This window comes from Vulpes lagopus, chromosome 1, assembly GCF_018345385.1.
Source record: "Vulpes lagopus strain Blue_001 chromosome 1, ASM1834538v1, whole genome shotgun sequence".
Lineage (NCBI taxonomy): Eukaryota > Metazoa > Chordata > Mammalia > Carnivora > Canidae > Vulpes > Vulpes lagopus.
Window position 1 is genome coordinate 175368245 of NC_054824.1, and position 17801 is coordinate 175386045.

The 17801-nt window shown below is 51.0% G+C and overlaps 1 protein-coding gene and 1 pseudogene across 1 annotated transcript; both read right to left on the reverse strand.

Moving 5' to 3' along the window:
• Positions 1–205: 205 nt before the first annotated feature.
• On the reverse strand, positions 206–1173 carry LOC121487880 (annotated as a pseudogene).
• A 12334-nt stretch (positions 1174–13507) lies between these two features.
• On the reverse strand, positions 13508–15244 carry FAM71A (family with sequence similarity 71 member A). The gene has a single exon (XM_041749982.1). It carries the CDS (start codon positions 15242–15244, stop codon positions 13508–13510), a length of 1737 nt encoding a protein of 578 aa, XP_041605916.1.
• Positions 15245–17801: the final 2557 nt, after the last annotated feature.

Below are 17801 nucleotides of genomic sequence, written 5' to 3' on the forward strand. Positions count from 1 at the left end.
AATTTTTGTTTTTGTTGGGTACAGTATACTTCATTGATGATACATGACAAGGTAGGGCTTCCCATGTCCCTCCCCTTCTTCAGGGGATCTGGGATGAGACCGTAGAGGTTGGGAGAGTCTCAGTGTGTTGCCGAATGAATTGGAGCAAGGACTTCCCAGCAGCTGAGGGCCTTTCTCTTCCTCTTTCTCTCACTGGGGCTGCCTGTTACTCCTTGGAGGCCATGTGGACCCAGTTGCTATAGCCAAATTCATTGTCATACCAGGAAATGAGCTTGACAAAATGGCCATTGTAGGCAATGCCAGACACAGTATCAAAGGTGGGAGGGTGGATATCACTATTAAAGTCACAGGAGACAACCTGGTCTTCAGTGTAGATTAGAATACTCTTGAGGGGGTCCTCCAATGCCCACTTCATCACCTTCTTGATTTCATCATATTTTGCAGCTTTTTCCAGGTGGCAGGAGACTGACATGTTGGAGATGGAGACAGAAGGCTGTGCCATTGAGCTTCCCATTCAGCTCAGGGATGATTTTGCCTACAGCCTTGGTGGTGCCAGTAGAAGCAGGGATGATGCTTCTAGCAGGGATGGGCAGCCCCTTGGTCATCACACCACAGCTCCCCAGAGGGGGGCCATCCATGGTCTTCTGGGTGGCAACGATCACATGGACTGTGGTCATGATTCCCCTCCACGATGCTGAAGTTGTCATGAATGACCTTGGCCAGAGGAGCCAAGCAGTTGGTGGTACAAGAGGTATTTCCAACAATCTTGAGGGAGTTGTCATATTTCTCATGGTTCACACGCATCACAAACAGGGGGGCATCAACAAAAGGGGCAGAGATGATGACCCCTGTGGCCCCACCCTTCAAGTGAACCCCAGCTTTCTCCATAGTGAAGACCCCAGTGGACTCCATAACATACTCAGCGTCAGCATCACCTCATTTTGGGATTTTGCTCCTAGGAGACGTAGAAGGGCTTTCTATATATGACAAGTTTCCTGTTCTCAACCTTGACTGTGCTGTTGAATTTGCTGTGGGTAGAATCATACTAGAACATGTAGACCATGTCACTGCGGTCAATGAAGGGTCATTGATGGTGACAATATCTACTTTGCCAAAGTTAAAAGCAGCCCTGATGACCAGGTGCCCAATATGGTCAAATCCATTTACTCTGACCTTCACCGTCGTGTCTCCAGGATATGGCTGGCACTGCACCAGAAAATGTCCAATGGGGAGGAGCAGAAAGCCAAACCATCTTTTTTTTTTTTTAATTTGTTTTTTATCGGTGTTCAATTTGCCAACATATAGAATAACACCCAGTGCTCATCATCAAGTGCCCCCCTCAGTGCCCAGTCACCCCCACCCCCCGCCTACCTCCCTTTCTACCACCCCTTGTTCCCCAAACCATCTTTAAAACCACTTCTTCCCTCAGATTATCAGGCCACTAAATAACCTCCTGAGGGACCATCCCCGAGTCTCCCACCAGGAGCTCTGGGAGAGGTGCTCAGACCTCCAGGCCTGAGGCAGCTCTGAACTTTGGGCACAACCAGGGAGTGAGAGAAGGGGAGCCCGCCCTCCTGCCATCTGGATTCCTCTGTGACACAGTCTCCAGCCGAAGCTCCCCGACTGCCCGCATACCTCACACTCAGCCAATTTGTGAGCGCAGGCTTACAAGCAATGAGCACTAAATCAAGGCGGTTTTCCTGAATCAGGAAAATGATGAGCACATTCTGAACCTTGACAGGCTTTTCTCCATTTCTGGAGATCTATTAAAAATAGATCTGGAGATGATTCTTTGCAGCTGAATTCCACAGGCACGATATTCCCTTTCCACAGTAGAGATGTAAGGAAAACAGCTGACTGGAAAGGCCTTTTCTTGATGTCATTAATTGTCCTCCAGGCCCAATGTCAGGATCTCAACTACTAAGTGACAGGCGCCAGTGTTTGGGCAGGGCCAGCCCTGGCTAACAGCACAGAAGGCCCCTCCCATTCTCTTCCCCGTTCATTCTCTCAGTGTCCCCACTCAACTTACCCTCTGGTCTTTCCCAGTGCAAGGCACAGTGGAGTGTAGCCCCTGGGTTGAGTGAAAACAAGGATTGCTGAGCCCTGCCCCTGGAGAGGGATTCAGAAGCCTGCGGTCAGGACTGGGAATCTGTATTCTTAACTATTCTCTTGGTGATTCTGAAGAGCAGCCCAGTTTAAGAAACACTGGCCTAGTGCAACCAGCAAGGCCTTTGGAATCAGACAACGCTGGGTTCAAATCTAACTTTTGCCGCTGTGGTCAGGGACCATGACTAAGCTTCTCTGAATCTCGATTTGCCCATCTGTAAAATATGAAACTTGAGTAAAATAATGTATTTTAGATGAATATTGTCTCAGATTGAAAATTTCTATTTTTCTTCTTCCCAAGTATAAAAATCAGACTTTCCCCAAACAGCTCATTAAGTGAGAGGGAGAATCAAGGATAAGAATCACATTGCTAAAAAGAATAGGATGGGGGCACCTGGGTGGCTCAGTTAGTTAAGAGTCTGACTCTTGATTTCGGCTCGGGTCACGATCTCAGGGTTGTGAAATTGAACCCTGTGTCAAGCTCTGTGCTCAGTTTGGAGTCTGCTTATCCCTCTTCCTCCTCCAGCTTGCTCTCTCCTTCTCTCTTGAATAAATTAAAAAAAATATTTTCTCAAAATAAAAAGAATAGGACCCTACCTGCCTCCCACCCTATCGTCCACCTCCACCCTATCTTATCTGGGAGATCAAAAGGCAGAGGCTGTGACTTCAAGGCTCTCAAGCAGCTAACAGATGCCTGATACTGGGACCCTATGTGAACTCGGAAAATCTTGGGTGGAAGCCCTGGCTGGACGGGCAGGCAGCAGGGTTCTGACATCTGGCAGTGCTTGTTGGTGGGACAAGGTTCACCGACTCCAAGTGTCCCAGGAGCACTGGTGAGTGTTGGTGGCCAGCTGCTACTCTGCTAGAGAGGTTGATTGATTATATATATTTCTTCTTGCCGTGATCATAGTATGGTTGGTCCTTGTTCACTGACTCAACGAGAGAGGATGGTCTTTGGAGTTTGATGACTTGGTTTCAGATCTTGCCTTCACCATATGGTTAGTCCAGATAAGCTAAAATCTCAGTGGATTAAACAGTGAAGATATGTGCATCCAAGTCAAAGTCCAGGGCAGGTGGCAAAGGGCAAGGGTGAAGGGTGATCTGCTCCATGGAGTCATTCAGGGACCAAGTTCTTTCCATCTTAATCATGTGGCTTTGTGGTGCCCTGGGTTGTCCAGATAGTGATGGGAAAGCAGATGAAGGGCCTTCTGCAAGATTTTGATGGGCCAGGCCTGGAAATGGCAAAAATAATCTCTGTCTCTATTTCATTGGCCAGAACTCAGTCACATGGCCAGTCTATAACAATAGGAATGCCGGGAAATGTAGGTGAACACCTGCCTAGAAAGAAAAGGAGAATATGGATACTAATGAGCAGTAGAAGGTTCTGTCAAGAGCTCTTGACCTGGAAAAAAGAACCAGAAGAAAATGACTCCCAGGACAACACCAGACATTTTTGTTAATATAGGGAAAAAAACTCTGATGAAACTTAGTAGACTCTAAGAAATATTTTGGAAAAACCTTCCCTTCTCTTGAAATCTTTAAGAAAAGGCCAGCTACTGCCTTTTGAGGTTAGTCAGAACATCTCAGTTTAGGATTCGAAGAATGGGCTGTTGCTTCTGGGGCCACCTTCTTCTCTGTCCTTTCTCAGAGTGGTCCTTTCCTCTCTCCTCCGGGAAATGAGGTGCCTAAGGCTTCATCTCTGGATTGACCTCAGGAGCTATCCTCTGAGATGTTCTTTATATGAAATCCAGACTTCCTAACTCTCCCTGGCCAGGTTCCAGAACATTCTGTTTACTTGACCAGCCATATCCAATGAGGAACAAGTAAAAGGTCAATATAGGAAATGCAAAGGGGGAGAAGAGAATAGTGTAGTGTTGTCATGGGAAGTGGGGTATAAATAAAACGCACATTTCCAAAAATGCCATAATGTCCTGGATGCTCTGCTCTCCAAGATGGACACAGTAGGGTGGTTTTGGCAGGGCATGGAGCTGAACCAGAGCTTAGCGCCAAGAGAGGAGAAAGGGGGAAGGCTTGGTGGCCAGATGCTTTCTCTTCCTCTGGCTTTTGCTGGGTCACTTAGAAATGACACAGAAACCCAGACCGTGTTCCTTCCTCTGAATGACTTCCAGCTATGTCCCTCCCCAACCCCCAACTGGAGGCCACTTTATTTTTAAATTTCTCTTGGGAAGTAGATTCCAAAATTTCTGTGAGTCTTCCCGTCAGGGAAGCCTCTGATTTCCAGTAAACTCAGGGTCGCATAATTTTCTATATTCATTTGCATTTGTTTGCATAAAATTAGCATGCTTTGGAGTTTGGGACTCTGAGTCAAAGAAACCCAGAGCATTAATACAAATGATCTTCAGCTTTTGTGCCCCACTGAGAGAAGCAAGAGTGGCAACCCTGACTTCTGGCAAGAGGTCCTGTCATCCACTTGACCTGCAGATCCTCATGCTGGGCTCCCTGAGAACCCCGTCGGTGGGGTCGGGGGGGCCTCTGTTTTCTGGACACTGAAGCTTCATTCTTAATGTGGTGGAGCCTGAGAGAGGGACTTTGAGTCATCATGACTCAGATGTGAGGGGTTAGATGGGACAGGAGCTAGTGAGGAGGGGCCCTCAGATCTAAGGAAAGGTCAGAAGGGAGCGGCGAAGTTGGGGGTAGAGATGGAAGGAAGGGAGATTTAGGGAGACTGAGAGAGACCACTGGGAGAAAAGGAGAGAGGGGAAATGTAAGAGGGAGCGAGACTGGGTGGGTAAACACTGTGTGGCTAGTTAGAAGGGAGAGTGGACAGTTGTTATCCAGGAGTGTTTTTTTTTTTTTAAGATCTTATTTATTCATTCATGAGAGACGCAGAAAGTGAGGCAGAGACACAGGCAGAGGGAGAAGCAGGCTCCCTGCGGAGAGCCTAACGTGGGACTCGATCCCGGGATCACAACCTGAGCCGAAGGCAGATGCTCAACCACTGAGCCACCCAGCGACCCTTGCTATCTAGGAAGTTAATGGTCAAAGTCAGCGAGTGTGTGGCCCTGCAGATTCCCTGAGGGTCATTTCTTTCCTCTCTGTTAGACGAGGCCTTCTTGTTGGGCCCAGAAAGGTGGGTCTGCTCAGGGTCTGCCCAGGGATGGTCTGAGGTGTCACAGCATGAAAGCGCCAATGACAGATTTTATAGTGGTTCTGGGTAAGACAGATGTCAGCAGGTTGGAACTAGAAGACACAAACCACTTTGCCCACGTATGCAGCTCCTTCCTCCAGTGGCCAAGACACCCTGGGCCTGAATGAAAGGTGCTTCTGTCGTCTAGGGGTGGAGGGAAATGGAGGGACCCTCAGGGCCAGGGCCAGGGGGGTAGCTGACATGGTGGCCAGTGTTCTAAGCCACGGAGTTCACTGACTGACCCCTGGCCATGGGCTGGCTGCTCACCACGGTGCGGAGTCAGATACCTTCTGAGGCCATGGCCTCCAGAGTCAGCACATGAGGGGGGCAGGAGGGCAGAGACCCTTGGGATTTAATCCTGGCGCCACCCCTGCCGGCCTTGGGCAGGTGATTTGAACTCGTCCATGCCTCATAGCTCCTTCATCTGTAAAATGGGAATAGTTATGCTGACTTTGTAGAGCCGAACACAATAGCCCTTGTAGAGTTTTTAGAACTGTGGCTGCCAAGAGAGGAAGCCCTCAGCAGATACTACTGTCATTATACGTGGCAGCCCCAACCAAATAAGATGCAGGGAAGAGACTGCAGCCCACATGGGGTGGGCTCCCAGTTCTTGGCCCTGTGCCCGGGGTGGCAGCTGCTCGTAGGCTTTGAGCTCCAGCTGATGCAGCCACAGCAGCAGGCCGCGTGGATGAGGGCCAGGCGCCGGCTCTGGCCAACCTCAAGCTGGGAAATGACACTGGCAGTGATGCGGTTTCCCTTTTCGCCTCTCTCTCCAGGAGGGGCAAAGGAATGAGAATTGCTCATGAAGGAAGAGAAATTGCTCCTTCATTTGTCAGGAAGGTGCACACGAGCTGGAGAAAGAGACCCCAGCAAGAAGAAAGGCATGAGACCTTGCGTGACTTGTTTGTACCGTACCACTGGCAATCAGGGGCCTTGGGGAGGGTCTGCTGGTCTGGCCTCTGTGGGCAAGGCAGGGCTGAGCATCATTAGCGGTGTCTCTCCTCATCCTGGGCCTCCTGTCAGTCAGCTAGGCTAAGGGCTGCAGGAAGGACGGGATGGAAGGCCATAGGGAAGGATGGAATCCTCTAGACATACTGTGCCTGGATGCAAGAATGATTGGTGGACCCTTTCTTGTCAACACAGACACAGCCTGCCTCCAGGACTCTCATGCTTGGCGCCCGGTGACTTCCCTGACAGCACACCCATGTCACACTCTCCGCTTATCCCCATTTGCACAGCTGCTATCCTGTGGCCGAAGCGCCAAGCTGGTGGATTACAAGGAGTTCTGAGAGTCTTCTTAACAGGCTACTCTCCATGTCCTTACTACCCAGATCCCAGAGCAAAGGGCCAACCCCCTGTGTTTTCTTCTCCCTTGGAATCCAGCCTGATGCTATGGGATGTCTGGTAGCCCCACTTGGGATCTGCCCTCTGGGCCCTCACCTCCCCACGAGTGGAGTTGACCTAACAACATTTCTGTCTCTCGGGCCTGGCCAGAGACTTGTGTCTTCTTGCCTTATGTCATGTCAGATTTATCCTTAGCCTGCCTTTCATCATCATCAGCTTAAGTTAAAGTCACTACCCCTGGATGCCCAGAAAAGCCCAACACCGGTTGTTAGTTGCTACTCAAGTTTAGAGGATTCTTGAATTTCCGCATCAGAAAGGAACAACCGTGTCCAGGTGCAGTCAGTTGGCTTTCAGGGTGACTGGTTGTGCTAATCCTGACATGCTATAACCACAAGACCCCCATCCATCTCTGAAGGCTGGGACCTGGGCCAGGCCTGGGCCAGGCCTCTCTGGCAACAGAGACCTGCCAGCATTAGTTTCGCTCCTTGACTTAGAGGCCAAAAGGACATTGTAATGGTGAGGCAATGCATGTGAAACAGAAACAAATGGCTTTAGTTCCAGGAAGTCAGAAATGGAAGGAAAAGTTGTTGATCTTGGTTGAGACCCACTGTGAGCGAGGTTTTGTGCTGCGCTAGCGAGAACTCTGCTGCTTACTTGAAGGAGGACCCTGGGAAAGCCCCTCTCCTTGCTAGGCTTTAACTTCCTCATATGTAAAGCGCATCTGGGATTAGTCAAGATCCTTCTGGGCCTGTCATACTGTGGTTCTAGGTGTCCCAATACTCTATTCCCTGGGGGTCAAAGAACTTGAAGATATGTGGGGAGGGATGGGGAAAAGTGGAGGAAGAAATGTCCAGTGGGAATCCTTGTGTGTTTAGTGACCTGAAAGGGGAGGGAAAGAAGGGAGTAAGAAAATAAAGTAAAAAGAGGGAAGAACACAGGAGAGGGATTTAAAGAGAGGAAAAGTATGAAAGATGGAGGTGGCCACAATTACTTCAGGGCTCCTCAGGTACATCCTGGCCAGGCTGACTTTGTGAGCGTGGGGGTGTTGAGGGGCCCATTGCAGTTCCCGTGGAAGGCCACAATACTATTACTACTCCCATGCCCTTATACAACGTGGTCTTGTCATTTCCCTGCTAAGAAGCAGAGCTTAATTTTTCTCCCTTTAAATCTGGGCTGCCCCTATGACTCACTTATAACCAATAGAGTGTGGTAGCAGTTACGCTGGGTGCCTTCTGAGGTTCAGTCAGAAGCAGCTTCCACTAGGTTTAGGTTGAGATATTTGCTCTGAGGGAAGCCAGTCTGACTCCCTGTAACCATCATGCGGAAGGCCACATGGAGGCGTCCCACCTTATGGCCATTTCCCTCAAGGTACTGGACGTATGAATGAAGATCTCTTTGACTCCCTGGACTGGACCAGACTACTGATCCACCTCATTCAATAACCAAGAGGAACAGAAGAAACTGCTCCCAGTCGAGCCCTGCCCAAATTCCTGATGTGGAAGAATCTATGAGATAATCATTTTTTAGGTCACAGAGTTTTGGGGTAGTTTGTTATAAAGCAAAAGGATGGCAGGAGAGGCTTATAAAAAGATAAGCTTCCTTAAAATGAGAAACCGTTAAAAAATGTATGAACAAGACTTTTAAGATCGCAGAGATGTGTGAGATTTCAAAACTAATTTGGAAGGCAACTTCTAACTTTGCCCATTCGGGACACTATAACAAAATTACCATTTTCTATAGGTCACCATATTATGTTTTTAAAAAGTATATTTTTATGAGAAAGGGAGAAAAGGCACTTCATCCACCAGATTGGTTAGAAGGAAAGAGATGAGCAACATCAAATATTGGCAAGGATGTGGGACAAGCAGAGCTCTCATGCATTCCTGGTGGGAGTGTGTAATGGCACAGTCACTGAGGGATATCATCTAAAACTGAACATATGCATATATTCAATTCCAATTCTAAGTATATGCATGACAGAAATTTGTGTATATTTTTACCAAAAGATCTGCACATGGATGTTCATAGCAGCACTATTCTTATTAGCCAAAAAACTGGAAATAACCCAAACGCCCACCAACAGCTGAATGAATAAATAAATTGTGGTATGTTTATGTCATGAAACACTATATAGCAGCGAGAATGAATGAATTATTGTCAGAAAAATCACAGACAAATGTCACGAATATTATGTGGAGGGAAAGAAATCAGAGTCAATACAATGTGATTCCACTTACCGAAAGTGGAAAAATAAGCAAAATTAATCTATGACGTCAGAAGTTAGGATAATGGTTACCCTGGGTGGCAGAGAACATGAGGGGGGGCTTTTCCAATGTTCTGATACATCACTGGTGCTAGCTATGTGGGGGTTTTCTGTATGTATGTTATATTTCACACTAAAATGTTAAAAACAGGAGCTTCCTGACATGCTCTCAAAGCACAGGATGGGTCTTAAAAAAAACTAATTTAGCTTTTTAAAAAGCGTATGAAAAACTTTCTAATTTCTCTTTCCTTAAACCAATGTGAATTGCATTATGGCAAGGTGCTGGGGCTATGACAACGTCCAGGGGAGAAAGAAACAGGGGTGACATGGTCAGCAGCAACTGACCAGTAACAGGCCAGCCCTCCTAGGAAGGTGCTTCTCAGTGGCACTTTGCTGCCAGCTGTATTGTGTGCACACATGGGCATATCTAGAAAGATCTTTCCCAATCTTTTGCAGCTCGTGGCACTTGTAGAAAATAGCAACATTGGGACAGCATCCTGGGGTGTCAGATGGGGCTCCCGGAAGGCAAAGCAGACTGGCTGGGTCCTCAAGGAGCCCCCAGGATAAGTGGTAACACCACTTCAGCACACTTATGGGAAACACCCACTTAGTGTGGGAAGACATGAACCTCCATAGCACATGTTAAGTTCTCTTGCTCCTCTGCTCCAGGAAAATCCAACTCTACATACCCCTCACCTCTGGATTAAAGGTCCCATTTGCAGTAATGAAGATCATGGGGTTCAGGGATTTGTGCAGCATCTCCAGTCTCTCCTCTATGCCATGGTGTCATCTCCCCTTCCAGACTCATATCCCATCACCTCCCTCTGTCCCCCACCTTATCCCCTAAACACATGACATCCTGGGTACACTGTACTAGTCTGTCATCTAGAAATATCTCCCAACACCCCCAAACTCCCAAATCCTTTTCTTTATCCATCATCTCCCTGCTCGTATCTTCCCTTCTCCATGATGTCTCTTTCTGTACACTGCCCAAGGCCACCACCACACTTTGATTTGTGTTACTGGTGTGTGTGTGTGTGTGTGTGTGTGTGTGTGTGTACATGAATGTCTTCCTATCTTGCCCATAGTAGGTGCTCAACAATTGTTCCTCGAATGACTTCTAGGCTGCAGAGGGACCCAGACGTTAACTCCCCCTACCCCTATTCTTGATGGTCACTCATTGTCCCCTTGAGTTGGAAGCGCCAACCTTCCAGGACACTGGTCTTGTGGCCTCTCCACAGTCTTGGAGCCAAGCAGCCTGGATGGGATACATTACTCAGGCCCCTCCCTCACCAGCTCACACCTCTGGGATTGGCATTAGACTAATTGTGGTGTGACAAAGGGAAAGGGTGACTGCCACTCAGCCTCAGTCCTGGCTCCCATCCTTCAAGCGATAGCCTGCAGTACCAGGATGTGGCCACAAGGGGCTCTATCGGGCGAGTCATCTTCGCAGCGAAGGAGGGTTCCGGGGGAAAGGAGCCGCTCAGGGAGTCTCTCCTCTCCTCTCCAGTTCCCTTTGGCTGCCTTATCCTGATGTTTTACTCCTTAGCCACCTAGAAGCTGTTTTATATCTTAACACACTCATCCCTGCTTTCCCATGAGCCTCTCTACTTGCCCTCCCTTTACTGACCACCAGTCCCCAAGAGGGCAGGACACTTCTCCTTTGGTCAGTTCCACCTCCTTTAGATGAGTGCTGAACCTACAAATGAGCTCCCTGTCTTTCAAGATGTGGGATGGAAAACTGTCCTGTTCCATCTTTTCAGCATCTCCTGACTCTGCCCCCTTCTGTTTCCCCACTGCCACTCAGGATCAGGTTTCCATGTCTGGCCTGGGCCATGGCTTGCTGGGGGATCCCCTGTCTCCAGCTGCCCACCCTGGAGCCAGAGAGAACTTATTCCCATCAGGCGCTGGCTTTCGATGGCTCCCCAAGTCCAGGACATTCGCGCAGGGCCCCAGGTACCCGAAGATCCAGCTGCCCGATTCTGTGGCCTCATGGCCCTCCTCTCCCCTTGCGCTCCAACCAGCAATACTGAAATACCTGTAATTGCCCAACACATCGTGCTATTTCAAGTCTTTGTACTTTGCACACATTCTTTTCTATTACCTGCACCTCCTCCACCCTTTACCCTTGGCTCCCATACTTCCTCCACCGGCAGAGCCCTGTTCATCCTTAAAACTGCCAATTCCTCTGTGAGCCCTTCCCTGACCCAAGATTCCTTCCCATGCCCCGGAACCCCTCCTCTGAACAGATCCCGTGCCCTGAACAGGTGTATCTCCTTGTATCTGTCCCTCAGAGCTGTGATAATTACCCAAGCCCTTCCAGTTTTTTTTTCCATCCACCCTGTAGCTCCCCGTGGGACACGGAGCTGGCACTCAGTAGGTGATACGTGAAAGGAGTCGCCCCATCCTTCCCTGCACCATGACCTCCACCTTGGCCAAGTCCCTTAAATGCTCTGAACTCCCATTTGCTGATCGGCAAAGTGGAGACCTGTGAGAATCAGAAGGGGCCACATACATTAAAGAACTTTAACCGGCTAAGTGCTATTAAACAGCGAAATGCTATGCAGATGTCTTTATTTCCAGACTAGTGTTTACCTGCACTTGCCTGTGTGGAAATCAGAAGATCAAAGGAATGTGATGTGATCTTTTTCTAACTTCCCCACCTTGAGTCCAGGGAAAAGCTGGTTAAGAGTAAACCATTAATTTTGTCTCCCTGCAGCTCCTAGTCTTCTCTGAAACTCTGGGTTAATGATTCTGAACTTGTTTTCCTCCAAGGGCCAATCTGTATCGTATCTAATCTTTGGCTTTGGCATGTTCTATTCTTTAAGAATAACTTGACTCACTCCAATAGTTCTCCATCCTGGGGTTGCAAACTTTGTTTTGCCAGAGGAAGTCATGGATGTATATGGGTCTCTGTCTTCCTTCCTCACCAGTGCCCTATCCCATGGCCACCATTCCCTTTACCAATAGAAGCCACACACTGAAGGTCCAAGCAACACGGATGCTGTGACTTCATGTGAGGTTTAAGGATTTGTTTTCTGAACCCCAGAAACTTTTTTACGTGGTTTTTCCATACCAAAGTTTAATTAGTGTCTGTGGGAGGATTGTAGGGAGATTCCAGACTGGCCCCTGGAATCCCAGGCAGGAGGTCTGTTTATGTCTGTAGTGCAGGTCACACAGAGGCTAGGGATAGAAGACTCTGAGCCAGATGCTGCTTAAGGGTGGTCTGGACACTCTCGAGATAAGGCCAGCTGAGGGCTGTGAGCTCACTGAATTCAAAAACCAGCTCACAGCGGTTCACTGTCAGGAGTTTCCCAGCTCCCATCCCTCCTTGCCTTTAATCCAGTACATTTGATGCAGAGTTTTGGAATATAGGGGTGGGAATGCTTTGCATAAAGAAGCGGAGCACTGTTCTGCAAAGGTTCTACTGTGTGGGGCCGAGAACAAGTTAACTTTTCTGAGCCTCAGTGTTTGTATCTGTAAAATAGAGATATTAAACAAAGGAGTTAAATTCCATTTATTGTAGGTATAGATCCATTTATTGTAGGTAGGTATAGATCCATTTATTGTAGGTATAGATGATTAAGAACCCAGAACCCAATTTAAAGGAAAAGGCATTGGTTAAGGTGTGTCCAAAAGCAGTAACTTCATCATAACTTCCACAGCAAGTCTAGGACCATTCTGCCGTAATGTGAAAGCACTGTGACACACATCTCCTGTGTGTACCTTGTGACCCTGTCCTGCCTTTCCACCCTGGAGAAAACCATTGTCCCGAGTTTTGTGTTTACTATTCCTTTGTCTTTGTCACAGTTATTTGACAAAGTCATTTAAAGTGTTCTGTAACATAACATTATACATGTCAATATACATGGACATAGAGATTGACTATAGAATATTATAGAACAGTTCAAATAACTTTGTCAATGTATAGTCAATCTCTCTATTCACATTCTATTCTATTATCAATTGTGCTGATGGTAATTTGGACCACTTGCAGTGTTTTGAAACATTCTATAAGCGTCTTAAAACCGGCGTCTCTCCAAGGTATATATACCAAGGAAAGAACTTGCTAAGTCTGTTTGAGAATCCTCCCTGTTTTGATTGCCAAGAAATGCTGCTGTACCCCTTTTCAATGCAAGAAATGCTGCTCTACCCCTCTTCCCTCCCTTGACTAACCTGCTCGCTCTTGGTCTGTGGATTGGTCTGTGGACCTCCCAGACCTGTGTTTATAAAAACAGAGAAATGGTGGAGGTAGCGCTTTCCAGGCCATAGATTGACTCTCAACCGTGGCCCTGAGGACCAAGCCACCCAGGCCTTGGGGGCAAGATGAAGCACCCCTTTGGCTCTGAGCATGGGTGTGAGGTGGGGGCTGCCCTCGACTAGACCCTGGGGTCTCGGGTGGCAGCCGGGCTGACCTCACACAGACAGAGCCCACTGTGAGGTCACTACCTGGACTGCAGGACTCAGAGATTCAGACAGAACGCAGCATGCCATTCTCAGATCCTAAGTTTTTGTTTTTGTTTTTTTAATTTTTTTTTTTTTTTTTTTAATTTCAACTGCAGGGAGGAAAGCTGGAATGGGGTCTCCGGGGTGGGGGTATTCCCCTGAGCCCCGCTGCCCTGTGCAGCTGCCCAAAGCTCCGGGTCCTACGAATGCGCTCCCGAGGTCACCGTCTCCAGGATGTCCTGCGTCCCGCTCCCCGCGCACGCCCGGCCCTGGCCGCTCTCCGCCGCCTCCAGGATGGCCTCCATGCCGCCCCGGTCCGCGGTCTCGGCCAGCACGTCCACGGCCCTGCGGCGCGCGGAGGCCGCGGTGCGCGTGGCGAGGTTGGCCCTGACGGTCCTCAGGAACAAGCCGATCCTGCTGAGCCTCTTGGGGGCGGAGCCCGAGCTGCCGGTGGACACGCTGCGCCCCGACCGGTGCGAGGTCCGGGACTCCTTGGCCGCGGGCGCGGGGCCGCCCGTGTGCTGCGCGCGCCGGGCGCCCCCGGGGCTGCGGCGGCCGCGCTCCCTGTCCTCGCGCGCGGCCCTGGGGCCGGCGGGGGCCCGGCTGGACGCCTTCCGGGGGGCCTTGTCCCCCGGGGCCTTGTGGCGGCCGTCGGCGGCCCTGCGGCGGCGCGACCCGCGGCGGGCCCGCTCCTTCTCCCGGCGCTCCCTCCGCTCCCGGCGGCCCCGGCCGCCCCTGCCCGCCGGCTCCGCCGCGCCGCCCGCCCTGCGCGCCTGGGGGAGCGGGGCCGCCGCGTCCTGCGCCTCTCCCGCCGCCTGGGCCGCGGCTCCCGCGCCGGCGAACGCCAGGGCCTCGCTGGGCTCCGGGGAGAGGCTGATGGACGAGTCCGAAGGAGACCCCGGGGGCTCGGCCGCGCCTGCCACGGCCGCTGCCGCGCTCCTGGGGCCCGCGCTGGCGGCGCCCGCGACGGCGAGGCTGGGTTTGCTCCCCGCTCCGGGCCCCGCGAGCTGCTCGGGGGCGCCCCCAGGCTTGCTGACGGCCACGCCCAGCGCACCTGCCGCCGTGCCCGCCGCGACCGCCGCCGCCAACCCCGCCGCCGTCCCCGCCGCACCTGCCGCCGCACCTGCCGCCGCACCTGCCGCCGACCCCAGGGCGAGCTCTGCAGCGTGCGTGCTCCGGGAGGGCTTGTGGGCGTCCCGAGGGGGCCCCTCCCCGCCTGCAAAAGCGGCAGAGGTGGCCCCGGCCACCTCGGAGACCACGTGGAGGCTCCGGATGCTGACCTGGTCCTGATCCCCTTTTCCTTGGAAATCGGCCCCTGCCGGGCCGCTCCCGTCCTCTTCCTCAAACACGGGCATGCACAGCATGTCCCCCGCCGGGATGGCGTAGGTGCTGCTGTTACTGTCCACCGGCGGCCGCAGGAGGTAGATGAGCTTTTCCCAGTGGGCGAACAGGTCTTCCCGCCCGTCCAGAGGCGGGCTCAGCTGCAGGTAGCACGAGCGGCCCGTGGCGAACTTGAGGCGCAGCTGCTGCTTCTCTCGGTCGTGAATGGAGATCCTCACGAACTTCAGGGGAAGGAGCCTGGTGAGCTCCAAGGCCTTGGCACCCTTGCGGCCCTTGCCCTTGGCGGCCAGGCCGCGCCCGCCCTGCTCCTCGCAGCCCGCGGCCGGCCGGGCCAGCAGCATGACGTCCGGGAGCGGCAGGATCGGGCTGGTGGACGCGATGCCCACCGTCACCATCCTCACCCGGTTGTGCACGTCGATGACTTCTCCCCTCTTGGTGATCTGGATAAAGTCGCTTTCAAAAATAGGCGCATACTTGAATATGTCGTATTCTCCCTTGTGCAGTTGTCGCTGCAGCTTCCCCATGGTGGTGTTGAACATGCCCACTGCCGAGCCGCTCTGGGCCGTGTGGTAGGGGAGCAGGGACTCGGTGTTCATGACTACCTGGTGTGACAAGCAGTGATGGCAAGGGCCGGGGGTCCCTGGATCTTCTGTTCCTCAGCCTCCTCCGCACAGGCTGCAGCAGCGCTCCTGTGCCCCAGGGGTGGCCCTGCGGCAGGTGTCTCCACCCCACCCCACCCCACAGGCCCTCCCTTTGCCTCAGGGCCTCCCAGAGGGATGGCAGGGGTCGGGGTGGGGGCTCTGAAGACTGCAGAGGGGATGCTGTAGGGTGCCTGGACCTCAGACTGAATCTCTGCAAGGGTGTAGAGATGGATGGTGGGCTTTTCCACCTCACCTCTGCCCCGGATTTTTTGTCTTCCTGAGAGACTGCAGTGACCACTCTCTTGGCCTAAACCCCAGCGCAGCCATATTTATCCTCTGCTGCCCTTTGTGACCTGTCACTGTCACATACCCCCTTTGTTCCCATCCCCCAGACACCTCCTCAGGGCAGGGCCACCATCGTCCCCACAAATGCCCCACTACCCCCACAGAGGACAGGTCCACCCTGCCAGGGACTCAGGTGGGTATCAAAATAAAAAATGGAAATATATTGTGTGGGGATTTCTTTTTTCCTACCTCAAATTCAAAAGGTTCAGCAACTGGACAAAATCTGTAGGAATGGAAGATGATGTGCTACATTTGAACCATGGTTTCATTTTATCCACAAACCTAGACTTGGCAGCCTTGGCCCTTTGCCTGCCCTTTCATAAAATCACAGTAAACACAGTAAACACAGTAAACACAGCCATTGAGAATGACATTTAAAACTGCATCGCTGGGCGGCCCGGGGGGGCTCAGCAGTTGAGCGCCTGCCTTCGGCCCAGGGCGTGATCCTGGAGGCCCGGGATCGAGTCCCGCGTCGGTCGGAATCCATTGGGTTTGGTACTGTTGTTACCGCCCCGTTTCACAGGTGAAGACGTGGAGGTGGTATCATTGGCCTGACTTCACAGAACAAACAGCCCGGGTGCTGAACTTCGTTATTCTCTCTCAAGACCCTCAGTTTTCTTCCCTCCTTCCCTAGTGAAATGAAGTAGGGGGCTGAGATGTCATCTTCAATTCCAAGAGCCTGGAAAACAGCTTCCTGCAGCAACTTCCCTACCATGCGGAAGTGGTTTGGAAGCAATAACACCTATGGGGAGTGTGTACCATTGGACCTCCTGCTTATTGCCACTCCCGCAGAGCTAGCCACAGAATGTGTGATTTCTAAATTGCTACTGGAAGCCCTGAGAAGGGGGTGCCTGGGTGGCTCAGTAGGTTAAACGCCTGCCTTCAGCTCAGGTGTCTGCCTTCAGCTCAGGTCATAATCTTGGGAGTCCTAGGATCGAGTCCCATGTCAGACTCCCTGCTCAGTGGGGGGAGAGAGGAGTGTCTGCTGCTTCCTCTGCCCCCCCCCCCCACTTGTGCTCTCTCAAATTAATGTTTTTATTTTTTTTAAAGATTTCATTTTTATTTATTAGAGAGAAAGAGAGGCAGAGACACAGGTAGAGGGAGAAGCAGGCTCCACGCAGGGAGCCCGATGTGGGACTCGATCCCGGGACTCTAGGATGGCTCCCTGGGCCAAAGGCGAAGCTAAACCGCTAAGCCACCAGGGCTGCCCTGTTTGTTTTTAAAAAGAAAGTTCTGAGAAAGATACCTGCTCCCAACTCCTATCTCCCAGTTTGATGTTACGCCTGACATCCTACATTAGAGATTTATTCCTTGAAAGGCTATCTTTCTGTTAAAATACACATACCTGGTCATCAACACGTGAATGGATAAGGAAAATGTGGTCCGTCCGTACAGTGGGATGTTTTTCAGCTGTGAAAAGGAAATGAGGTTAGTGGTACCTGCTACAACATCGATGGATCCTGAGAACATGATGCTAAGTGAAAGAAGCCAAACACAAAAGGCCACATACCATATGATTCCAAGTATATGAAATATGCAGAGGAGGCAAATCCAAAGACAGATTAGTGGTTGCCTGGGGCTGGAGGGAGGGGACAGTAGGGAGTGATGCTTAATAGATACAGGATTTGCTTTGTGGGGGATGAAGATTCTGGAGCTATGTAGTGGGGATGGTCACAGCATTGTGAATGTGTTGAATTTTATACTCTCTAGAATGGGTATAACAGTAGATTTTATGGTGTGTTATTTCCTCTCTCTCACACACACAAATATCCGCTCCTGCTCAGAATCCTTTAGAAAGGTCAGTGGTGTGTGACATAGAGCAAGCAACTCAGCTTTCCGTTTCCTCGTCTGTAAAATGGGGATAACAGTTGCTGTGAGGATTCGATGAGATAATGCATGTGAAGTGTTGAGCATATTGTCTAACTCAATAAATAGTCCTTATTAGCATTCATCCCCCACCGGCCCTTGAAGCCTCCGTGCGAATTCCTTCCTAAGAGCAGTTTTTGAGAGGACAAGTGGGGAAGCGTCTGGGGTTAGAGCCACTACGGGAACACGGAAGGGATGCTCAATGGGCAAAACTGGCCTCCTCTGAGGTTCTACCTCAGGCTGATCCATGACAACACAGAGAAACTGAACACAACCAGAGCATGGGATGGCTTACCATGGG